Source organism: Manduca sexta, chromosome 10 (genome assembly GCF_014839805.1).
Source record: "Manduca sexta isolate Smith_Timp_Sample1 chromosome 10, JHU_Msex_v1.0, whole genome shotgun sequence".
NCBI lineage: Eukaryota > Metazoa > Arthropoda > Insecta > Lepidoptera > Sphingidae > Manduca > Manduca sexta.
This window is the reverse complement of record NC_051124.1, coordinates 4174272-4200032: the sequence shown is the minus strand read 5'-3', so window position 1 is coordinate 4200032 and position 25761 is coordinate 4174272. Positions and strand designations below refer to the sequence as shown.

The window sequence follows — 25761 nt, the reverse complement described above, 5'->3', positions numbered from 1 at the left end:
AAAAGATTCTTGTTGATCGTTACAGTGATATCGGACAAAAATTTAAATCCGTGGGTATTTATGTTTCAAAGCTCTCAATTCAACTATACCTTCTTAATGACGTAAATGTTATCTTTCCCCTATTAAAACACGATCACTTTCTCTGTACATACCTTGTTGCCGCCAATGTATATGGGCACAGTTTTAGGTTGCATGACGTAGCGCGTGGCGGCATTGCCTGCAGCAACTTCCGTATCACGGCGGGCTGGTTGTTCGCGTCGGGGTCGTTCCACCTACAATAAAAATAAGATGTTAGATGAGCATATTCTCATTCCTACTAGTTCATAGTCTATGGGATAAAATAGGCAAAAAGGTAGAACAAAAGCATTCACACATCTCGTTTCACAACCAACCACTGCCATAAAAGCATAAACAGTACCGCAAACACGCGTGGGCTTTGGCACACACACACAGATTGTACCACAGAATATATAAATATGTAAACAAAACACATGCATACCTTGCACAATGACTTTTCCCACAATGGGCTTAGCAATTTGTGTTGCACCTAAAGTCTTATTCGGTATTCTATGCCTGCAACAATTTAGTCACAATATAAGTTTGAACTGAAATACCTTATTAATATAAACATGTCTGAAAAATTTATTGATTTGATAATAATACTAAAAAGAATATTATGTAGTATTACATGTTATGGGCCTAATCTCTTGACATATACTTATGAGTATTTTTATATCCAGGATGAATTAATAATAACTTCATTTTATACCACTGACTGCATTTATAAAATTTCCTAACATATATGTAAACAGTTCAAAACAATTACTCACGTGATCCGAACTAGAAGGAACGCACTGCAGCGTGTTACCTGTTCTGGCAGACATCAGTTTTATTTTCTGAGAGCCGTCTGTTGGGAGCATAACAAACTGTTTGTTTACTGGGGCTGTAATAAGAAATAATAAAATATAATATAAATAACTTGCTTGACTTAAAATAATAATTAAATTATATTATTTATAAGCTGTCAAAAATATCTCTCATTTGACCAGATTAAAGTGAATAGAATAGTTAACCAATTCATGAAGGACCCAAATATTTCATGAAAGACTATGAGATTGTAATATATTGAGTTTTACTGCTTTAATCATGTAACATACTACTCTGTAGAGTTATAGAGTAACTATTTACGGAACAATATTTTTTTTCAAATGAGTTTTTTGGAGCCAATTTGACTTGTGACATGGGAAAGACTTCAAACTCTGTTTGATCACATGTCAACTTGTACTCAATAATTCACTATGCAATATGGATGTACTTCAAGCTATCAGAAACTCACTTCTTATAACAGAGTTTCCCTTGACTCCTGCACACCAGTTAAGGACACCTTCTTCAAGCTTTTGTTCATGACGAGCGCCACAGGCTTGGGCGCGATCGCGTACTGCTTCCCCGACGAGAACGTCGCTTTCTGCGTCTGTACTAACTTCGGGGGCTTCGGGGCTATCGCCACTTGCCGCGGCACCGCTGCAGCCTCGGCCTTCTTTACTGTCCGGACAGATGCTGGAGCCTGCAATGGTGTTTTTTGCATACATTGTAAGATTACGAATAATTTGTAAGATTTCACCAGGCTATAAGTAATGTCTTATAAAGTATTACTATTCCGAAATTAAATTTACTAAAAACGAATTAAAAATGGCTTAGCCAAACTAGAAGGGTTGCCTAGAGATAAAAATAAAAGTCATCATGACTTGAAAGTGCCTCACATTTCATCTTAAAAAGGTTTAATAAAGTGATTGTTTACCTTCACAGATACAAATTTGGGCTGAACAGCAGTTGCTTGCCTGATGCTTTGTGGAATAGAGTCAGCCTCGAGTTGTAAATCTATCATTGTCTCTGATTGTGAGGTCATCGCACCTATTTGCTACAAATTTAAATAAAAAGAAAATTTTTAAATGCTCCAATATAATTGTAATTGAAGTATTTAACAATGGAATTGACTATCATAAATGTAAACAAGGCTTAGGTCATCATTATAAAAACTTGGAATTAGCAGCTTTTTTAATTATCTAACCACCTTGCTATTTTAGAAAATAAAGACATTGAATTTTTCCAGTTACAACTCAAATAATGAATATTCTTACAATATAAAATGTCACATACATTTAGTTCAACAGTCCGCGTTTGAATCAATTGTCTGTTCATCTTGCACTGAATACTCTTGCAGTGAGAACTGTTCACCCATAAAATCTGTAACTGCAATAATAAAAATGCACATACAATAATTAATACAATTTTTTATCATAGGGATATTTTATAATTTATAATATTATTGTTACCAATAATTTCTTCACTTCCAGTGTCCATTAACATTTGCTGCTCCTCGAACTCCATAGGGATCTCTCCTTCATGTTCACTTGTCTCCAGTGTGATATCTGCCTGATTTACCACCACTCCGGAATTATCAAAATCCATCTGCAAAAATATAAAAAGCCACTGTTAAAAATACTACTTTACTGTTGTTTAAAAAATGTTTATTTTGTATAAAGAAATATAAATTAATATTAAAATCCATTTCTATATGCTCTAATAACTCCTTTACGATTTGATTTGTTCAAGTCCTATGATGTTTCGTTAAATACCAAACAGTCATAAAAAATAACCCAATTCCATTTTCTTAATAAAGGTAATATCAACAAAATCGTTATTATTGGTAATAACTTATTCACCACTCCATACCTTAAATTTCAACAGAACTGTGTAAGTCGTGTTAATTCAATATACACTTCATACAAAAATGCAATTTTGGATATTCCTACCTATCTATGATTCTAGTATTTGTGCATGCATTACCATGCTGTGACAGTTATACTTAAAAACTTAATGGAAAAGTTAATAATAAATAAAAATAAACTTAATACTTATTACCCTATTAGGGTTGATTTTGGAATTGAGTATTGACAGATAAATAAACAAATAGCTTTGTAAACTATGGTGATAACCTTTTATTGCATTAGTTATTTGTCCAATAAAACCTGCTTCCTCATAACAATAATAAAACTAATACGAATAGGTAGGGTGCTTTTATTATTTTCAAAAGGGTTTTGAAACAAAATTTGAACCCAAACTACAAGATAAACACTAAATACCGGATTGTGTAATACATTTCATTTTTAATTAGTAATTATTTATATTAAATATCATTTTATAGGCAAAGATTTTAAATAAAACTGAAAAATGTATATTATGGGGGGAAAGTACGCAGTATAACACATGTTTAATGTGATCATATAAAAAATTGCTGGACTCATACAGCTTCTCAATAACTAAAAAAATACCCAACATAGATTGTATGAAGCAGTTGTAAACAATCATCACATCAAATGGTCCCAAGTACTGATATGATTGCAACAAATAAGGAGATCATCTTAAAAATAACACAATACTTACACTCTCCATAGCACCTTCCAAGTTTAAAGAGTCATCAAGTTGTGATCCATGTTTAAACCACTTTAGTCTTATTTCATAACGTAAATTATTACTGATTGCACTGCAGGATTTACACTCAAAAGCATCAAATTAATACAATAAAATGATTTTTGAGTTCAAAAGGGGCCGCCATTTTAAGTTGTCAAATATCTCCGACCGAAGTCTCACAAGTCGCCACGGTTGAAAACAAATCGACACTCTTTAAAACAGCTTTCTCCAATAATACAGCACATCAAGCGATATAATAATATATTAGAGCCGCAGATAATTCCACAAGTTTTCGTTTCTAGTAGTGCAAAATTAATTATGTTGATTTATTTACAAAATATTTCCACAAAAGTGCCCAAAATTTTTTTTTTTTCTATTTTAATGGCTACAAGCACTGGGTTGCTGTGCTACGCCAATGACAACAAAGTTAAGGAAACGATTTTTTATACATATACAAACGTTACAAAGAGTATAAAGAATTTAGAATACAAGTCAGTTAAGCTGAAAAAATAAAATAAATTATTGTAAAGACTCTTTGATTGTAAAGTATATAATAAATGTGAAAGTAACTACTTGATACTTGAAATGAAATTATAGTTTTATGTCATTTTCTACAATGAAAGAAGATATAGCTTTGTAAATATCAATATTAAATACGAGTAAATTAGAAATACAAGTGGGAAGAGGAATATTATGGGATATGAGACGATTTATGAATGAAGAACGATCATAACGTGGACAAGAGAAGAAAATGTGATTAAGGTCTCCGACCTCCTCACCACATTCACAAGCACTACTGCCAATAATATGAAGCCTGGCAAGGTGAGCTGGCGAGCATACATGTCCCAAGCGCATTCTTATAATACAACTAGTAGATCGCTTACCAAGCTTCAATTTGCAAAACCACGGCTTATTAGGTATGCTTAGTTGAACATTTGCATAAAATTTTCCTTTCAACTGTCTGGTTTCTTCCCAATACTTGTCCCAAGATTCTCTCAGAGAAGTTGAGGGAAGCGTAGCCAGATCGCTACAGTAATTTATGTATGGATATACATCCCCATCCATAGTCGCTTCGTTAGCTAAACGGTCAGCTTTTATATTCCCACTTATACCTGAGTGACCAGGTATCCAAGCTAAAACTACAATTAAACCTTTAGAAAGGCATTCATATAGCATTTCTCTTATAGAAATAATTATACTAGATGAAGGCTTAGTTTTGAATGGGAATTTTTCAATGGCCTGAAGGGCGCTGTACGCATCCGAAAAAAATTACTGTTTTCCTAAGTTTCAGGAGAAGAATGTATTCTAATGCCTTATAAATTCCATAGCATTCTCCAGTAAATACAGAGCTTTCTGGTGGAAGTTTTATTTTCTGAATAACATTGTAACGAGGATGGTAAACCCCTACACCACAAAAATCTGAGGAAGAATGTTTGGATGCATCGGTGAATATTAGATGGAAATTAGGCCATTTTGTATCTACTATTTCGTTAAATTGAGCATTTGGATTAGGATAGTCTTTTTCAATACCCAATGAGTAACAGATTTCGGGTTTAAGTAAAAGGGATTGAAAGCCATACATATAAAGAGGAAGAGATATAGAACGATATGTTGGAGCTTGAAGGTTAGAGAATTTACGAAAACTAACAACCAAAGGAGGAGTTGACTTATTACGCCAAAAGGAGAAGTTATAATATATTCAGAAAGAGTTTGGAGTTTTTGAAAGAGAGCATGACCAGAAAATTGAAAAGCTCTAAACAAAAATTTGTCACTTAAAACTGTCGTCTCAACTTAAGAGGAGGCTCTACACACTCGACTTGAAGGGCATTTATTGGACTCGATTTCATTGAACCCGAAATTATTCTTAGAGCCTTATTTTGAATCGAGTCAAGTCTTTTGAAAGCTGATAAATTACCCGGCTCTAAGATAAATGTCCCATAATCCAACTGGCTTCTAATCAGTGCATTATAAATAAGTTTTAATGAATATGGGTGAGCACCCCACCATACACCCGAAAGACATCTAAGGATATTAAGATTTCGTTCACATTTAATAACTACATAATCACAATGCGAAGAACCTGTGAGTTTGGAATCCAATATGAGACCAAGAAATTTCACTTCTTTTTAGAGGAATGGAACAGTTATTGTATTTTATATCAACGTTAGATGTTATATTTTTCCGACTAAATAACACTGTAGAGCTTTTAGAAGGTGAAAGCTCCAGTCCATTTGAAGTCATCCAAGACTCTAAGGAGGTCATTGCCAATGACATGGTAGAGCACAAGTCAGTATGGAATTTACCAGATGTATAAAGGAGAAGATCATCAGCATATTGTAGAATTTTAACTGATCCATTTAATGATGATTCCAGATCATATGTATAAATATTGTATAATAAGGGACTTAAAACAGATCCCTGGGGTAGGCCTTTTGATACTGTTCTTAAAAATTTGGTAGCATCATCAGAATCAACAGAAATATATCTTATTGTTATTAAATTAGAAATAAAGTTAGACAGCATGTCAGGAATTTTAAGATCACACATTTTTTTCGTTAGAACCGATGGAACCACGTTATCATATGCTGACTTAATATCTAAAAATACTGCAATTAATGAGTCATTTTGAGAAAATGCCAAACGGATATCAGACACAAAAATACTGATACTGTCTAAAGTACTTTTCCCTTTACGGAATCCGTATTGGCTATCAGATAGCAAACGGTTGCTTTCGATATACCACTCCAATCGGTTTTTACAAGATGTTCAGCAAGCTTCAACAATACTGTTGATAGAGCTATAGGGCGATATGATGAGCTTTGGGAGGAATCATGCCCTGGCTTTAAAATAGGTAACACAATTTGGGATCTCCAAGAGTCAGGTATGTTACCAGTAATCATTACAGAATTAACTATATTTAAATAATAAAGAAGGACATTATCATTAAGGTTGCAAAAAAATGAATAGGGAATTCCGTCTTCACCTGGAGACGAATCTTTTACGCTGCTTAGGATTCCTTTAAGCTCTGATAGCGAAAACATGGAGTTTAAGTTATGTTTGTCATGTATTCTTGGGGTACTGTAAAGTGGAAAATTTTCTGGAACAGAAGGGGAGCCAGTTTATCCAAAAGATTTCCGTTAAAGAAGAAGAAAGGGTAGAAAATGATCTTTCCTTAAAAGCTGATCTAAACTTTCTAATATTACTCCAAACAATTGATGGACAGGTATCAGGGGAAATAGATGTACAAAATAATTTCCAGCTTTCGATTTTCTTCTTTTGAAATAAATTTTTGTCTGTTTAGAAACTAGGACATAGTTATCAAAATTTTCAGTTGTCATATTTTTACAATAAGCCCTTTCACTTTCTTTTCTATTTTTGGCAGCTTTTGAACACTCTCGGTCCCACCATGGAGGAGAGGGATTTTGGAAGACCTGTTTTTTTTAATGGGAAAAACTATATCCGCAACTTCAATCATAGCTTTAGCAAGAGCCTCAGAACATATGGCTTCGTCATTACACTCAATATCCGGAAGCTGAGAAATTTTGTCATCTAATAATCGTTTATATACCACCCAGTCTGCATCCTTCAGCATGTATTTTAAGCGAGGCGATCGAGTTATATTAGGTTTATTATTTTGAGGAAACCGAATAACAATAGGAAAGTGGTCACTACCATACGAATGAGAAAGGATTTCCCAAGTAAGTGAAGTTGCTAAATTTGGTGTACTAATTGATAAATCAATGGCGCTAAGACCTTCGTTAGGATTAGTTCGACGAGTAGGAGCGCCTGAGTTTAAAACACATAAGTTATAACAATCTATAATATCCATTAGGCCTCTTCCACAATTTTTGTAGTTGAACAGCCCCAAAACTGATGATGTGAATTAAAAATCCCCCCAAAATTAAAAAAAAAGGTTTTGGTAATATAGAAATAATATTATCTACTTCTCGAAATATAGAAGGGCATGGGCGAGGAATGTAAATCGAAACGAAGCAAATATTATTAACAGAAGCAGCAACAATAGAAAAATCATTATGGTGAGAAGGTAAATTTAAGGGAGAAAAATGTTGGGAGTTTTTTATGAGTATAGCAACTCCACCATACCCATCTGATCTATCTTCTCGAATGCATGAATAACCAGGAATTCGAAAACAAAATCCCGGTCTAAGCCATGTCTCACTTAAAACTACTAAACTAGGGCTATATTTGTTTAATAAATAAATTAAATCTGATTTATTTTGAATTGCACTTCGGCAATTCCATTGTAGGATGTTGTTCAAGTGAGCCATTGTTACTGATTAATTGTGTTATCTTTTTAAATAATGGGGCAACGTAGGACGGTAAAGTGGTTTGTGACAATGATTCAATTAGAAAAATAACTAAATCAATCAAAGGCTGAGACTCTAACGAAGAAGAGTTGAGATCGTCTGCTTTGGAAGGAGAGCACATCCATTGGAATAAGAATGCGAGTTGTAGTCACTCACTAGAGCTTGATGAGCTGCGCGGTCATACCCTTTTCCTGGCTTCAGAGGAGGACGGGGCTTCTGGAAAACAGTTTTCTTATAAGATTTGTTATGTGGTGATTGAGTAAATGGATATTTAAAATCTTCAGTTCCCGCATTAAGAGAAGGTGGTTCAGACAATTTTAAAGTGTCAGCATATGATTTTACTACTGGTGGATGAATTTTAGACGCTTCAGAATATGACACACAATTTTGCGCCATGTATATTTTTATATTAGATTGTCTAGTTGCTTCAGGACAAGACTTGCTAATAGCAAAGTGCTGGCCACCACAAAGACAACAATAACTGTCATCCACCTCACAGCTACAAGATGAGCCATTATGCTCATGACCACATTTATAACACCTAGGCTTTGATCTACAACTAGTTTTAGTATGTCCATATCGACAACAATTAAAACATTGAATAGTTGGGTATATATATAAATCTACTTTAAGTGCATTATAACACATAAATATGCGCGTGGGAAGAACCTGGCCGTCAAAAGTTAACACCACTGTTTGTGAGGGTTTCCATGTCACAGTCCCATCAACAGTACTCTTATAATTAAGGCGTCGAACTTTAATAATTTCTCCACAACCTAAGGGAACTCTTATATTTTCTTTTACCTCACTTAGGGACATATCACATGGGATACCTCTTACAAGTCCCATTCTTGTGATATGAAATGTTGGGATATATGCCTCATAGCCCTTTTCGGTTAATGCAGTATGACTTAAAAATGTGTTAGCCGATGTACAATTGGAAAATGCCATGGATATTTTATTGCGTCCAATACGCTTTACACTGCCTAGGACAATATTGTCTATTTGATATTTGAGTAAAAGCGACCAAAGCATATTGGATGAAAACTAACATCTTTATTTGTGTCTTCAGAAGATTTTACAATATGAACTACAAAGGGTGCTGCATCTGAATTGGAATATTGCTTTCTTTTAACCTCACCTAAAGAGTCAGAAACGATTGGAAGCGAAGAAGGAACAACTGGGGTTGACTGCACTTGTGAATATGGAGATGGATCACCAGAGTTCTTCTCATCACTGTCCACACAACAACAACCATGTTTGCCAGATTCAATTGCCATTGGGTTATTTCGTTTTTTTGTTACAGATTTTACAAATTCTATGCAGACGTGCCCGTTTTCTTTTATTTACATTGGATGTTGAACAATCAGTATCCATACTAGAGGCAGTATCTACAGTTATGAACTGTGAAGGTTCAGGAACAACACCCCAGGGTCTGGGGGCTCCTTCATCCTGCTCATAATATATTAAATTTTATTAAAAAAAAACTTACCAATAGTAGTGTTTCTATTTATACACAGTAAAATGAAAAGAAATAAGTAAATATATATATACAATATACAACTTAACTGACTAATTTTATATACAAATATTTTTTTTTCCTTTAAGCCAAAATAAAACACCCGCCAAGTTCGAACGTTTCCCGCGCTTTTTCGCCCAAAATTTCAATGGCGCTTCTTTTAATTTTTTTTTGTATGTCACATGTAGCCAACATTACAAAATAAGAATTACAAACAAGAATCACGATGAACAAAATAATCTATGGTTAGCGTCGTTGCAACTGACTATTCGATTTTATAAATATCAATTATTATGCATCGCGTAATATAGAAATTCATACGTGATAAGGTTGGCTTTTAAACGAGACGCCCAACTTTTTGTTTCAAGAAATATAGAAGTAACCAAAAAAAGTGCACTGGTGTTGAAACTTACCTACCTATCAGGTCATTGTTAAAAAACTACGATAAAAAAACATTTCAGTTCCCGCACACGACGAGCTATTTAAAGTGCAGTCATTATATTAGCAGTTTTCAGATTTTTGAATTCCGTGTCTGAATTCATGCCACCATTCCGGATGTAAACACTCTTATACTTTTTTACATTCACGCCGCAAGGAACTGGCTAAGGTGAGAATCATGCTGCCAACGTGATCATTTGTTTAGATTTTCTAACTTGACGTCGTAAAAATAATACCGTTTTATAACAAATTTGAAATCGGTTTTTCGGCTTATAATTATATATATATTCATAATTTTTTATACACAATTTATGCGTAGCGCTTATAGACTATTTTGCTATGCTCCTCACCGCTCAACAATCGCAGTCAAGAGACTACCATAACTTCCTATTTCGATATTTGCAAAATCACTTTCATCGATGGAGCCACAATCAGAGACCAATAAACTAGCCACAATCTAAAAATTAAATCGATTTTGCCTTATGTCAAAAACATAGACTAATATATAATACTGGAAGTCAAAAATTCTCAAACAGAAGTTGCAGAAAACGTTTATTTATATATTATAATTCTCTACGTTTATTGGTCTCTGCAGAAAACCTATTCATTTGTCACTACCGAAAACCCGAAAAATAAACAGATATTTAAAATTCAATTATGCCTTTAAATTTACAAGGTGTACGCCAATATCTGAATGAACTGAGAAATTCTGGAGGCTTGCATAAAGATCAAGCAGAGAAGTGAGTAAACTATTAGGTTTTTTTATAAATAAACTGTGCATATATCATAAAATAAACCAAAAGGATCAGGAAGACCTCACACTCTGGTCTATGCACTGATTTTGATTTTGTACAAATAATGACTTCTAACGATTTATTTTTTGATATATATCAGTCGAATAAATAAACTGACTATAGTTTCAGATAGCCTTTTCTTGTCCTTTTTATTTATAAATGCTTAACTATTGGTATTGAATAATATAGTTTGACAGGATATTCTTTTTTCCTTTATTACACTATGGAGATTAGTACATTAATATAATAATCCTTTGTATTGTAAAGGTTATTAGATTATATCTATAATGTGATAATAAATAAATTAAATTATTTTAATCCACAAAACTCAATTCATAGATTTAAATAATAATATTGTTCAATTTATAATTTTTTTTTAATGTTTTTGAATGTCTTTTAAAAACATTTGAAACCTTTTTTTAATTAAGGTTTTACTGCAACGTAATATTGAATTAAACTCATTCCTTTTGCTGAGAAAATATTGTTTATATATGTTCTTACCAGTTCTACAATTTACATACAACAGTGTGTAAATAATTAATATTTTTGTTTTCATTTAGGTACCGCAATGTTCTTACAGAAATTCTAAAAAATACTGAGGGAGAATTGGCTGAATCACTCAAAGCATTTGTAGAAGCAAGTAAGTGCAAAACACATATGAATACAATAATATTATCTCTTTTAGACTTGTTTATATTTTTTTTACTACAATATGAAAGTTTACTATTTTTGTTTTCTACACAATGATTTTCCCTAAGAATAGTTTCTCAGAATACCTATCTAGGATAGAAATAGTTTATGTCAACATCAACTTTGTCTCCATGCCAAAATAAACCAATTTTATTCAATAATTTTAATGGTACCTTGGGGAGCAAATTATTATTATTGCATGTTTAAAATATATCATAGATGATTAAAATCTTTTATTTTATGGTCAATTTTATATTATTTTATAGAAAATTGTCTAAAATTTGTATGGTATTTAAGTGTAATGTATTTAGTTTGCTGATCCGCATTAGTCCATTGTGGTTGACTAAGCCCTAATTATCTGTGATAGAGGTCAATTCCCAGCAATGGGATAGTATACAGTACATGGTTGGTAGTGTAATATGTATACAATGCACCCTTAAACCATAGAATATTTGAAATTGACAATGCAATATTAGATTTATTATAATTTTTGAAGTTGAATGTAGAAATAAGTCTTCAGAACATCCAATTTGTAATCACATAATGTTGTATTCTTTATAGTTGTGAATGAGAATGTGAGTCTAGTGATATCCAGACAGCTGCTGACCGATGTGAGCACACACCTGGCACTGCTCCCTGACAATGTCTCTCAGGAGGTGTCACATTTTGCACTAGATGTGATACAGCCTAGAGTCATCTCATTTGAAGAACAGGTATGTTATAAAAATAATTTTTAATCTTTTATGTAAGCATGTGAACAACAAAAGTCATCAGAAACAGAATCAAACAGAGAGCATAATTGAGATTTTCCTGTGGAATTAAGTTTTGTGTGTTGCTTTATATCTATCATGTTAGTGTAGTGCAGACTTCACATACTATTTGTTTTATGCAGAATTGTTAGGTATGAATGATACCACAAAATACATAGAGGTGATTGTAACTTGAATTATGGGCGGCCCAACCAGTTGTTAACAACATGAAAAAAAATGATGTAAAATATTGTTTTACTTTACAGGTGGCCAGCATCAGACAACACTTGGCTGATATCTACGAGCGTAACCAAAACTGGAAAGAAGCTGCAAATGTACTTGTGGGCATACCATTGGAAACAGGACAAAAGTACGACCAATGTTATATTTAAATCAAGTCTCTGCTATATCTTCTGTGTGCTGGTATTAGAAATAATTAAAAAATTGGTAAAGTCTGTTACGCACGCAACTCATGAGATGTTTTGGAAACATGGGCATCCGTCAATTTTGTTTGCACTCTTAAGTATAGCTACCCTTAATTATAATATGATTTACCTTATCTAACATTTAAATTATCTCCTATTAAAATTATCTCTCAATTATCTCTTATTGGCGAAAAAAAATAAGTTAAGGCGATACCTCAAGGTCCATTTCCATACATTTTGTTTCGGCTTTAATCTGGGTAACTAAACAAGTTTTGGCAAGTAAAGAATTTAAATTCACGTCTAGTTAGTGATTAGTTCTCGCAGTTGAAAGAAAAATGTAAAAATAATTAATAATCATGGATATTTCTGCCTTTAAAATTTCGTCATATTAAATTTTAAAGGCCGAAATATCCATGATTATTAATTATTTTTACGTTTTTCTTTCAACTGCGAGAACTAATCACTAACTAGACGTGAATTTAAATTCTTTACTTGCCAAAACTTGTTTAGTTACCCAGATATGAAAATGGACCTTGAGGTATCGCCTTAAATAAATTGTAAAACTGGTGTTGCACTAACCCTTCATTAGGTTGAGATAATTGTAATTGGTAGATTCCCTAATCTGCCTTGCTGTTAATGTATGCTTAAAATGTTATTTTGTTCTTCTTTTTACAGACAATATTCAGTAGACTATAAATTAGAGACATATTTGAAGATAGCCCGTTTATACTTGGAGGTTGATGACCCCGTGCAGGCTGAAGCATTTGTGAACAGAGCGTCTTTGCTTCAAGCTGAGACCACCAATGAACAACTACAGATTTACTACAAAGTGTGTTATGCGAGGGTTTTGGACTATAGAAGGTAATTTTACTAATTTTTATATTTGTTAGAATTTAACCCTTATGGTAAATACTAGGATTTGATTTCTGAGATGTGTGAAGTTACAATGATGAGTAAACCAATTATAATAATCTTTGTTGCTGTTATCTTCTTATTAATTAATAGAAATTTTTAATCTTGTTGCAATTCGACGATTTGCACATAACTAAACAATTCTGTTATCATGGGCACCATATAAAACATTAAAATATTTTTAAATTTCTTTACATACTAAATTATTCTTTTAATAGATTATTAGTCAGTAAATGTTTTACGACCTGTGTTCTAAAATATATAAGTAATTGACTGATATGAAAAAATTATACTTTGATAGTATTGTGTATATCAGAATATGTAGGGAAATAATTACATAAAAAACAAGTATTTTTATTACAGGAAATTCATTGAAGCGGCACAGCGGTACAATGAACTGTCCTACAGGAACATAATACATGAGGATGAAAGAATGACTTGCCTCAGGAATGCTCTCATTTGCACAGTTCTTGCATCTGCAGGTAAGTTGTGATTACATAGTGTAGCTGACCATCGCCATTTGACCGATCATGGAAATGAACCAGTCAAATAAAGTTGAGTAATTTATTTAATATTTTATAGGCATTTTGATTGGTTTATTCTCGTATTCATTATAGATAATAATTAATGTTTATTAATTTTAGTTGTTAGGAGCTCAGCTAAGAATAGAGACATTACTAAAATCTCCAATAATTAATTATTTTTTCTTTAAATATTCAAATTTAGACCATGTTACTGTACAGGCCAGCAAAGGTCCAGAATGTTAGCAACACTCTTCAAGGACGAGCGCTGCCAACAGCTGCCAGCTTACTCTATACTAGAAAAAATGTACCTCGACCGCATCATCAGGCGCTCGGAGTTACACGAGTTTGAAGCTCTTATGCAGACACACCAGAAGGTAATTCAGACTAGATACCTCCTATTTAGAAATTACAATAATTTTAATATCGTTTTTACTTTTGTTGCATTTACGCGGGTGGATAAGGAAGCGCGCGTGACTTATTTGTTTAAATGACTTTTTTCTGCTCTTTATTGTAGTTTGCATGCTACGTCATCATCACACTTACTATATAATACAATGGATGCATGCTCAGCTCAGTGGGAGCGGCGGCAGGTGCGCGGTCGCAGTACTGACCTTTTCAGTATAAATAATGTTGTAGGCGACGACGTCCGACGGGTCGACGATCCTGGACCGCGCGGTGTTCGAGCACAACCTGCTGTCGGCGAGCAAGCTGTACAACAACATCACGTTCGAGGAGCTCGGCGCGCTGCTGGAGACGCCGCCCGCGCGCGCCGAGCGCATCGCCAGCCACATGATCAGCGAGGGCCGCATGAACGGATACATCGACCAGATCAGCTCCGTCGTGCACTTCGAGAGTACGTACCGACGTTTTTTTTTTTATTGCCTTACTAGGCAAACGAGCGAGCGGTTCGCCTGATGTTAAGCAGCATCCCTCGCCCATAGACTAAAACAATGCCAGAGGCACAGCCAAGCCGTTGCCTACCGTTTATGTTGTATAGCCGCTAGGTTTAGATTAGCAAGAAACATACAGAAGTTGCCTTCAGTAAGCAACTGTTATCATGTTGACAATCCGGGCAAGCTGATTTTTAAGAATTTTTTTGGTTGCAGGCTTGTATCAAGTTAAATGAGTATAAAATATGAAAATATTTTCGCTAGTATAAATACTAACGGAAGTTCTTAGGTAATATATTCCTTGCTAATCTAAAATTAGCATTAGGCAAACACATATCAAATTTAGACGAGGGTTGGGTTAGAGGCGCCCGAGATGTCATAGGCTTAGAGTGGTATCAGCGGGTCAAAACGTTATTTCTAATATAGCTTTTGCGAACAAAAATAAGCTAAAAAAAGTTCGCGAAAGATAAGGTCGTCGAAATTTTATTGGTCCATAGATTTAATGCCAGTCATAAAACGACCAAGCGGTCTGTTAATGCCGAAGCTCAAAACGAGAGAGAAACAAAAAAACTATCACTTCACTTCTTTTTTACTGCAAAGCAAAGGTTATTACGTCTTGAACCGTATATATGACGTCATTTGTTGCTTACGTCGTTTTAGAATGAAACAAAATTCAATTCAAAATTCAATTGAAAATTATGAATAAAAAATCTGTTTTGAAAAAAGAAAAAATATGGGTCTCATAATTTTAGGTCAACAGTTGAGGATGTTGAAAAAAAAGAAATGTTAATTGTTACAGGCTGATGCCTGTGTCATTTTCCAAATGACCCTGTATTTGTCTGTCTGTATATTTGTACACGCATCACACAAAAACTACTGCAAAGAATTGAGAGCAGTTTTTACCGATGTTTTGCTAGTTAACTCAAAATATAGAAATTTTATTCCCAGAAAATATTAAGTCGGACGATCGGCAAAAGATGTTTTCACGAAAGCGGAAACTGCAAGCAAAAGTTAATCATCTATAAATCTAAATTCCCGACTAATGTAGTTTATTTCACGCGTTATTATTTATCAATCGTGTACTTGAAATGTTAGGTATTTGGCGAGGTATAAGTGAATTGCCCATACTTGAATAACAAATGAAATCCACTTTGGGAACGTGTGTACACGTGCATTACATATTGCGTTTCTGTTATTTATGGCTCATTGTTTTTGTTTTCTCCAATCCTTTGTGTACATGAGTATACTATGTGGGTAAGTCCCAGGTCCCAAATTTGGGAGATTCTTTTAATATAGTAAACGGAAATATTGTTTAATAAAATAATAATAGAAAATGTTGAAATAATTTGAGCTATTGAATCTAAAGAAAAATAATAATCTACAAGGAAATATCGAGAAAATGTTAGCGGCGTAAAGGTAGACACCGCTGTAGAGGAACAGATGGTTGCGTTCCTCTATGGAAGGGGAAGATTCCCAGTCAGGCAGATGTTGCGCGTGACCGGCCGCGGCCCCTCCAACAGTTCCTATTGGGAGGTGGTATACATGCTGCACGTCGCGCAAATTGTGCAAGCGTAATTCAGGATCGATGTCGCCATCTATCGTGATTGCTGTGTGATATCACTACAGTTGTGTCACTGCATCGATCATCTTGCATTTCCGGCGATGTTGACGAGATGGCGGTGTGCACTATTTGTACCGCCACAAATATAAACATTAGAGTAGGTAAATTTCATACAAAACTTTTTGTTTCCCTCAAAACATCAGACTTTCAAGTCTTACATGTGCCGATATAGACCGTCGCGAGTTTGCCGATTTAGAGTGTACATAAGGTTAGGGGCTCAGTCCAATACTCGCTCGGATGATGCTATAAAGCTCTCGAGAGTTGACATTGGGTCGTAAAAACCAACATAACTGGTACACTTACCTTCCAGTGGAGGTGCCGATAAAGCGTATTTTCTTTGCAAAAAAAAATGTGTTAACCTATGACGTCACTCGTCGACTTGACCCATGACCTATTTCATGACAGATTCTTTATATTGCTATAATTATTTCCTTGATGGTATCAGTCATTATTTCTGTATAATTTTGACAAATTGTTATAAAGCCCGATTTAATTGAACACATAGCTTGCGCTCTGCAAGAGTATAGAAAATTACGTTTTGGCCTGTAACCAGTGTTAAATTACATTTAGGCAACTTCCTACATACTGCATCTATCAAGGTGAGTGACGTGTAGGCAATAATAATAAAATATTAACAGCAACTTAGTCAACCACGCTGCGCTAGTCCCGATTGGCAGATTTCACATACCCTTAAAATTCTTACAAAGAACTTCTCAGGTATGCAGATTTGCTCGCGCCTCACGATGTCTTCCTTCATCGTTAAAACAAGCAATAATTCACAAAAAATACACATAACTTATAGAAAAGTCATAGGTGCGTGCCCTTAGGTTTGAATCTGCGGGCATTCGTCTGCAGTCCGTTCTACCCACAACTAGGCTATCGCCGCTTTGGATTTACGACAGAAACTCACGTTACGGCACTGGACGTTATTCTAATTTATGGAATTATTTTCAGCTCGGGAGATTTTGCCGCAATGGGATAAACAGATTCAAAGCTTGTGCTACCAAGTGAATAGTTTGATAGAGAAGATCGCAGCTGCTGAGCCCGAATGGATGGCGAAACTTATGGAAGAAGAAATGATTCAGTAATTTGTGTAAACATGTGTATTGATTAAAATATATTCCGCATATCGTTAATAACATTTCATTGGTCTATTTGTTAGCAATAAATCTCTTTAAGCAACCAATTATTCTAATGAATTGGATTTGACCTTTAGATCGGGTATCCCGTAGGATTTTCGAGTACAAACCTATGACCACAGGCGTGGTTAGAAATCGGTGGGTGGGGCGGCGGAGGGGGTCGCCTCCACTTTAGGTTATTAAGGCACATATTTTTTCAAGGAAAAATTGTTTTTTTAGTCTGGGCTCGGACTTTTCCTCCAAAATGTCGTGTCGCGCGCGCCTAAATATCACAGGTTTACTCAAGGTGGTGGTACCTACATTATAAGTTTTATGTAATAGCGGCCGCCGAACTTGCTTTTGCCACAGTCATTAATCATAATAAAATGGAAGTATATGAATCGACTATGTTTAAAATTGTGTAAAATTATTCACAAAGGTGTTTCCAAAAAGAGTTTCGCCATTGGAATTCATGCAAAAGTGGTAAGGTGACGTTGAGTAACCCTGCTGTGTGACATACACAACTAAGGATTTTGTGTACCTATTTCTTAAACCCCAGGAATCGCTCGGCGTGTTGTATGTAACTATGTATGTGCGGGGCTATTTGTATGTAATATAAATGCAACAGAACATAAAGGCCACTGTTCAAAACACTTTATTAAATTAAAAACAAAATATAAAGGCATCAAATTAATAAATATCCTTTCTAAATGTATGTATATCGTACTCATGGCATCCATCGATATTGAAAACAGTTAATCACATCAAGATACAAAATTTATTCAAAGGAACTGAGGTCAGGAGAGGTCGCAGGTCTAATAAAACAATGTCGCATTTGATTCCAACAGACTATTCATTTTTATTACCATTCAATCAATAGGATAATACGCCATGGGTATTTATTTACAAGATGACAACAGACATGGATGACGTATAAGATGCAATCAGAACATTTAGTAAAAATGTTCGTTTCGCAGCGTGCTTATATAAAAACATATACATTGGAACGCTAATAATAACGTTATGAGGAAGTAAGCGCGTCCGCCATCTTGAAATAGAAACAATAGAGCGACCAACGGCAATCCGCGTTCACCACTTAAAAGCAACCGCTCAAAAGTTCGACAATTTTATTGCTGCGTTTTGAACGCAAAAGTACAATATGCAGAGAACACTTGAAGATACTGTATTTAATAAATTGATTTGCTATAATCGCTTTGTAACCCGTTATATGTGTATAACAGATATTGCATTATATATTATCTACAATACTAAAGGAGCTGGCCCGCGGAGGCTTAGGGCTCAAGCTCGAGGGCGACGCCGACCTTGTGGCCGCCGGCGTTGAAGTTCTGCCCGTCGATGGCGGCGGACAGCGTCAGAGTCACGCCTGAAACCACAACACGAATCACGTCACGTGTGTTGCGTAACAAATCTCACCTCCCCACACATCGGAAGATTGTTTTTAAATGATAACACTGATAACGCAGTCATGCGTTAAAAATAACATAGTGCGTGATCACATGACATAAAAATAGACTAAATCTTAAACAGGTAAGTATATCAAACTGATGTAAACTCACCTGGGCGCAACTTCTGTTGGTAACCAAGTCCGATGAGAGATTTGTTGTTGATCTTGGCGTGGAGGGAGGCGTCCTGCTCCAGCGCGAACTTGGCGCCGACGCCGAACAGCGTGTCGGCCGAGCCCGCGGTCCACTTCATGCTGATGCCGCAGTCCAGCTTGTCGGATACCTTCTGGTAGATGGAACCGCCGAAGTCCTTGCCGTTATCACTAAATTACAAAATAAAATATTTACAATACCTCATTCTCTCATTACAATGTGTGCGCAAGTAATTTAAACAAGACGTTTGTTCGACAATGACCATTTTCAGCGTCATGTATTTTTATACCCAGCATTAACTAAAGAATAGCTGTGTTCAGATGTCTAATGAATATGTAGTTTAAGAGGTTTACAGTAAAACACGATGTCGTAATACAAAAAGTGTGCACACATTAGGACAATAATTCCGTTGGTACTAACTGGTCCGTGACCGGTTTACATAACGAGCGACATCCTTGCTGAACATCAACTGGGGCAAGTGTTATGCAATCGTATAAAATCAATAACCCTATTGCCGCAGTAATCAATCGCTGCGAACCTTTCGTTTTATGACATTATGTTACTTATGACGTACTTTGTTTTACGCTAATGAGGTCACAGTAATCGCACACAAAGTAAGGACGTGTGAAAATACGTATAAAGTCGGTAAAAGATGCATTAGTATTGCTGTAATCAGTTTCATTAGATCTCGAAATATTGAGACATTTCAGTACACTATTCTGATTTTTTTTTTATAAAACATCTATATGTTTTATAAAAAAAAAATTATAAAACATATAGATGTTTTATAATGTGCTATCATTTACTTGATCAAACAACAAAACATTACTAAAAATAAAAAATTTCTTACACATTGGTGTGTAGGGCAAAGTCGTTGGTTTGGTAGCCGAGGGCGAAGTTGTTCTTGGAGAACTTGGCCTTCTGTGTGTCGAACTGTGTGTGCACACCGGCGAGCCAGCCCTGGTAGTTGAGCACGGCCGCCACGTCCACCACGGGACCGGCCAAGTCCAGGTCCAAGTTGGTGTTCACCGCTACGGTGTCGTTCGCGAACGAGGTTTTCAGTTTGCCGGTCTTGCTCCTAATTTAAAACATGACACATGCTATAGGCTGCTGTTGGCGAACACTATACTTTGAATAAATATTTCAGTCCACAAGATAGAGATAGTCGGTACAGGAGTATATAATTGACTAACGCCCGAAATTAATAACCAATCCTAATCCAATGTATGCCATCTAAGATTGATAATTCATTCGTTTTTATGGATAAAGCATGCCAATAACCAATCCATAGATTGAGTAAGCTATCTCTAACAATAATCGATCTTTGAGAGGACGGATTTCAGTCATAGATTACCCTCTGTTTGAAAATGACAGTTTACGCTTGCCAATACTCTATCTACCCGTTTTGACATTTGATTTGATTGTTGTAAACAATCGCATTTTCCAATCGGACCAATTCCTCAGTTTACTCCATATGTTTTGAATATCGCTTACACTGATTTTAAGGGAAACGAAAAGGCAATGGAAATATCCATATTCTCTAGTGACAGTGACGACAGTGATTTGGAGGGACTAGCGATACTGATAGCGAAACTGAAAGTCGCGCTTCATCACGGGTAATGAAAAGAGTTAATTACATGCAGACCCTGGATGAGTTTGATTTCACGTTTAGATTAGGCTTTCGAAATCTGCTTGCCAATCAGTGTTAGTTAAACTGATCTCGTATATTCGTGTTACTTCTATGTACAAGGTAAATAATTTTTGACATTATTTATAAACAATACCGTACCTACTGAACTATTAGATAGGTACTAACAAGGGGCAATTGCGTCGTTGTTTCAGGAACTATGGTGTTTCTCCATTCCATCAACTTTTGCTGAGGAATAGGAAATATTTATATTATCTTTTTCAGGACATTTGGTACATGGAAACGTCGCTTCCCTGTGATTGCATTGACATTGTGTTTATCTTTACTTAAAGTTCAAACAATAATAATTGCAACTGCAGTTTTGCACAATATTTGTCGGAATCACAGGCTAGAGGAAATTCCAACCGAAGTGGAGTTATCAACTGCTGATATTATTAATTATGAGAACAATATAGAGAATCAAGATGTTGGAGAAAGAACAGCATTAACAAATAACTTCTTTACTTAGTAAAATAAAATACCTTTACAATCACTGCTATTTATTTTATTGCTTATCTACATTTGTAATTCAAAATAATAATTACAAATTAACATAGTTTTATTAGTTGAAAGTTAAAACATAGAAACAGGCAAAATTTCCATACATTATCTATACTATTATATAAAGCTGAAGAGTATGTTCGTTTGAACGCGCTGGTCTCAGGAACTTCCGGTTCGAATTGAAAAATTCTTGTAGTGTTGGATAGCCCATTTATTGAGGATGGCTATTATAAGGTATATCATCACACTATGACCAATGGGACCAAAAACGGCTAAAATTGATTACTTTTGAGAGCTTCCGTTGCGTGCGCTGCATAAACGGTTAAAGTTATGCAACAATTATGTATAACGGAATTGTAATTTGTTCCATAACACTGGATAATGTGTACAGAGTCCAATTATTATTATATGGCACCGATTTTACTGCGTACTTCATACTAAAAACCTTCCTTTAAAGATTTATTAATATATTATGAACAATGTTATTAAACTTCAGTGTCAAAATATGTTAGCAACCACATTACTCACGTTCCATTTTGAAACTAATTAAAAGTTTGTATCTTAAATATGACATGTACTAATTATAAATTATTTCTTTTGAGGGCTAAAATACATAAAATATTTTTTTATTACTCCAAGTCTTATTTTTCGCAATTAGGCAAATATTGAAACGAATAGTTTCTGTGGAAAATACAAAAAGTATTTTTTACGAATGGAATATTCTGCATAAAATGGAATGGTCAGGAGGGAACGACATCTGGAAAGGATTGCCAGCGATCTATCGATGAAGGCAAGCAAGGATAGGCGAGTTAAGATATTGGCATGCCGATAGGAGACCAATCGAAAGATAGTCGGCAATCTAAGATAGGTTTCAGTCTTGGATAGTAGATACATTATTAATTTCGGGCGTTATTTATTACCTTCTATTAGATTTAACATTGAAAAAGTAAGTCTACTGTTCCGAAGATACAAGATACATATTAATATATAAGTACTGTATGCTATGTAGCTTCACTTGTACAAATATTTTCAAGTAGTACAAAGATATATGTGTGAGTAAGACTTACCCGGTCTGTGGTGCGAAGGTCCCCTCAAGTGTTACCTTGAGACCGGCGGCGATTTTGTCCTGGATGGTGATGTCGGTGGCCAGTGTGTTGTCTGTGTTCCATTTCTCTGTGAATGTAAGACCGTAGTCCTTCACAGCGTATTTGGAGGAAAGGCTTCCGAATACCTGGAACAAATAGAACCATATTTTACATTTCTCTATGGTGCCATTATATAATATATATATATTTTTTAATAATACTAAGTATATACTAGTAATAAAGAAGTAAATTAAATTGCTGTACAATTGCCAATGATTGGTAATACTATGTTTTATTTTGATATTTCAGTTAGATTACACAATTTATCACTACAAATTATAACTGATATGAATCTGACATACTTTTAGCTATTTAAAATTATTATCAATTTATCTTGTAATCTTTGACAAAGTAGCGGTATTTATGTCATTATTTTTTGTATAGTATAGTTACTTAGTGCTCAAGGTATATAATATTTACTAATATGACATAGTCTGGTTTTACGACTTGTTTGAACATATTTGTACAATTTAATACAGATTTCCTTTATGTTTCTTACTACTCAAATGTCCTTGTTTTATTTTAAAAGAAAGAAATGTGATAATTCTAATTTTTGAAATAGTGAAAAATAAGTAATTAAATTGGGCAGTATTAAATGTATATAAAAACACCTGAAAGCTTTATTGCTGCCAACTTGAATGTTCTGTCTCTATATCTTATAAACTTTTCTGAGACTTTCCTGGATCCTACCTCAACCATTATAGATTTTGATGTGACCTATACATGACTAGTCAATTTTACACACAGTTTGCATACCTTTCCACTCTCCTGGTTGGAGACAATACCGCTGCTGAATTCCACACCAGATTCGCTCTTGGTCTTCAGGTCAAGTTTGAAGACTCCAAAGTGGTAGCCCTTGCCGAACACATCGTTGGCCTTCTTTCCAAGGTCAGCATAGTATGGGGGAGCCATGCCCTGCAAGCAATCGCTCACTTATACCACACGTTTAATCAAGAAATTTACGACCATAATTTTTTCGGCTTATTCATAACCTAAAATGTGTCATTAACCTTCCAAAACAGTTATTTATGAGATATGAATGGTGTATGTGCCGCATGACCTCGGCAATGATAAGGCTAAGAGAGACAAGCTTAATGGCGAACTGCAAATTAAATAACTAGTGCCAGCTGTGTCAGGGTCGGGATCGACGCCGAGACATTATAAATTTCACTCTCAGTATTACATAACGAGCAGCATCGATAATTCCCTTTTCCTCGTACGTGGATGAGAAAAAATAATTTACACAAAAATAAAAGACCTACTACTCTCCGATGTTCGTAAACTTGACCTTCGTGTAAAAGTAGCGAACTCTAATTTCAAAGGTACAAATCACATGCGTCGATTAACTGAGAACTTCTTACTGACGTTTCAGTTTGGTAATTATAAAAAAACGCAGTATATTTCGGCAAATAAAATTGAAATACTGCAGTACTTTTATCTTTAGATTGGTCTTTTAATAGAAAAACGAAGAAAATTTAACAAAATAAGAATATGACGTCGATAATGCCCCGTTATAACCGGCGCAGACCACCAATTGTAACCTAAATAGAATTATACTCTAATGCTTTAACAAATATGAATATACATATTTTTTAAATAATGCAAAGATTTACTCACTGCGGTTTATATCAAGTCACAAATTGAAACAATTTAACTGCGAATTCCAGGCAAATTGCCGAGTACGAGACCTCCTGCACCACACCACAAGACAATTTCAATATTCGCAACGAGCCGCAAGAGGGCGTAAACACCGGAACTAGCGTTATTGACGTGATTCCTACATTATGATTTTGAAACGAATACTTATCTTAACTCATTTAAAAAAACATGACAATATTTTTTAACAATTATTCTTTCATTATTGTGTATTACGATATGAATTATTCCAAAAATATTAAATAAAAAGTTCAATTGACTAAATGCGATGACAGTGACGTCTCTCTTGTACTCATAGGTGATCAATACTTATTCCCAATTATTTTATAGAGATGAGTTTCGTATTTATAATAACTAAATTAAATAAATATTCATAAAATAATTAATTATATTTTTCTGAAATAGTTTTATGTACAATTTAATTTCATAAAGCTCTACATATTTTTTGTGGGAATAGCAATGATGAGCGCGAAATTTTAAATAATTATTGAAGTTTTTTACTCGTATCATTTTTGAAACCATGAAGGTTTTATTTAAAACCGAAAAAAATAAAATGCGTAATTACTTACGTAACTATAATAATTATTAAAATATGTTTCAGACACTATGTTATGTTAAATGTAATGATTGATTTGCGTAGTCAGCTGGATATTCATCCGAGTACATACCAAAAATACCGAGTATGTCCAGGACTTAAGTTTAAAAGCAATACGCTTCAACGAGCAATTATTTTTTTCTTGGGTATGAGGATACAGTTTTTTTTAGTTTTTTTAGTGGGCGTGGTGGTGGAAAAACCTGCGAACGGGATACAAACTACCTCCGCTTTGGGATTACAGAGGCCCGGTGGAGAGTGGGAAAGCAAATGGGGAACGGATGGGAACTTACTGAGATAGGCGGAGAGGAAAACATATACCCTTCCGTGCATGGGTTTGCATTCGGTGTGATACCGGCTGAGAAGAGTTCTCAGGTTTACTTAATTAATTACAAAGTACAGTTATTGTAAAATATGAATGTAACGTTAAAAAAATATTTGATGATGAGTGTCACATACTAAATCTGAGCTTTAGGTAAATCATGATATTGTAGCAACTACTCACATTGCTAAAAGACCAGATCCTTCTAAAGAATGCAAAACTGTTATCTTCATCGTCGCCAGCATCATCGTCATTGGTGCAAGGACAGGATACTCTTTGGCCCTCATCATCCTTGCAAATCACCATTTGGCCAAGGGAACCATCCTATTATAAAATTATATTCAATATACATTATAAGTGCCTATCTCTACTTGCGAAAAGAAAACTGCAAATGTTGAAATGATTATTTTTTTCTCGTTTAGTTTTGGAGATTAAGTTAAAACTTAAATATTTTGTTCCGAAAACAATTTCCAGAACTGCCGGCACTTGACAGTGGTCACCGTGCTTACATTGCATTATTCTTTGTATTTCTTAAAGATTTTAGTCTCATTTATTTAAAATTAGTTTTTTTTTTTATTTCTAGTACTTACGGATCGAAGGCACGGTATCGTCTCTTGCGTTAATGCTATTACTGCTGGAAATTTACAGTTTCGCCAGAAGTCCCATATACTGCTGCCATTTGTGGTACCGAATAAATACTCAAAAATTGACATAATTATTAAAAACCATTTAGCTCAAAGGGGATGTAGAAAAATTTATGACA

General features: G+C 34.7%; 2 protein-coding genes and 2 long non-coding RNA genes across 5 annotated transcripts; 2 read left to right on the top strand and 2 right to left on the bottom strand.

Moving 5' to 3' along the window:
- Positions 1–854: 854 nt before the first annotated feature.
- On the bottom strand, positions 855–3833 carry LOC119188893. The gene is made up of 6 exons (XR_005112144.1): positions 3445–3833; positions 2334–2469; positions 2158–2250; positions 1799–1918; positions 1337–1564; positions 855–943 (listed from the first exon to the last, which is right to left on the bottom strand). It is a non-coding gene; the product is annotated as an uncharacterized LOC119188893 (long non-coding RNA).
- A 42-nt stretch (positions 3834–3875) lies between these two features.
- LOC119188894 lies at positions 3876–9294 on the top strand. The gene is made up of 2 exons (XR_005112145.1): positions 3876–4293; positions 9106–9294. It is a non-coding gene; the product is annotated as an uncharacterized LOC119188894 (long non-coding RNA).
- Positions 9295–10149: 855 nt separating this feature from the next.
- On the top strand, positions 10150–17505 carry LOC115444387 (COP9 signalosome complex subunit 4). Its single transcript, XM_030170150.2, has 9 exons — positions 10150–10496; positions 11111–11190; positions 11802–11953; positions 12256–12359; positions 13090–13275; positions 13690–13808; positions 14070–14224; positions 14487–14703; positions 17316–17505. Exons 1-9 carry the CDS (start codon positions 10414–10416, stop codon positions 17447–17449), a joined length of 1230 nt encoding a protein of 409 aa, XP_030026010.1. The 5' UTR covers positions 10150–10413; the 3' UTR covers positions 17450–17505.
- A 611-nt stretch (positions 17506–18116) lies between these two features.
- Positions 18117–25754, bottom strand: LOC115444370 (voltage-dependent anion-selective channel). 2 transcript variants are annotated; one of them, XM_030170128.2, is made up of 7 exons: positions 25589–25754; positions 25182–25322; positions 23185–23343; positions 22351–22514; positions 19946–20173; positions 19057–19265; positions 18117–18863 (listed from the first exon to the last, which is right to left on the bottom strand). In XM_030170128.2, the coding sequence occupies exons 1-7, from the start codon at positions 25709–25711 to the stop codon at positions 18772–18774; spliced, it is 1116 nt and encodes a 371-aa protein (XP_030025988.2). In that variant the 5' UTR covers positions 25712–25754; the 3' UTR covers positions 18117–18771. The 2 variants fall into 2 exon arrangements, with proteins under 2 accessions (XP_030025988.2, XP_030025989.1); XM_030170129.2 differs by lacking the exons at positions 25182–25322; positions 25589–25754 and adding an exon at positions 24046–24239 and having other exon boundaries at positions 18312–18863.
- Positions 25755–25761: the final 7 nt, after the last annotated feature.

Excerpts from the sequence above, each read along its gene's own strand:
- LOC115444387 (XM_030170150.2), top strand. The coding sequence starts at position 10,414 with ATGCCTTTAAATTTACAAGGTGTACGCCAATATCTGAATGAACTGAGA. Across the intron at positions 11,191-11,801 it reads CAAAGCATTTGTAGAAGCAA|TTGTGAATGAGAATGTGAGT; the intron begins GTAAGTGCAAAA and ends TATTCTTTATAG. Across the intron at positions 13,809-14,069 it reads CACAGTTCTTGCATCTGCAG|GCCAGCAAAGGTCCAGAATG; the intron begins GTAAGTTGTGAT and ends GTTACTGTACAG.
- LOC115444370 (XM_030170128.2), bottom strand. The coding sequence starts at position 25,711 with ATGTCAATTTTTGAGTATTTATTCGGTACCACAAATGGCAGCAGTATA. Across the intron at positions 20,174-22,350 it reads ACCTTCGCACCACAGACCGG|GAGCAAGACCGGCAAACTGA; the intron begins GTAAGTCTTACT and ends GTTTTAAATTAG. Across the intron at positions 19,266-19,945 it reads TTTGCCCTACACACCAATGT|TGATAACGGCAAGGACTTCG; the intron begins GTAAGAAATTTT and ends TTTGTAATTTAG.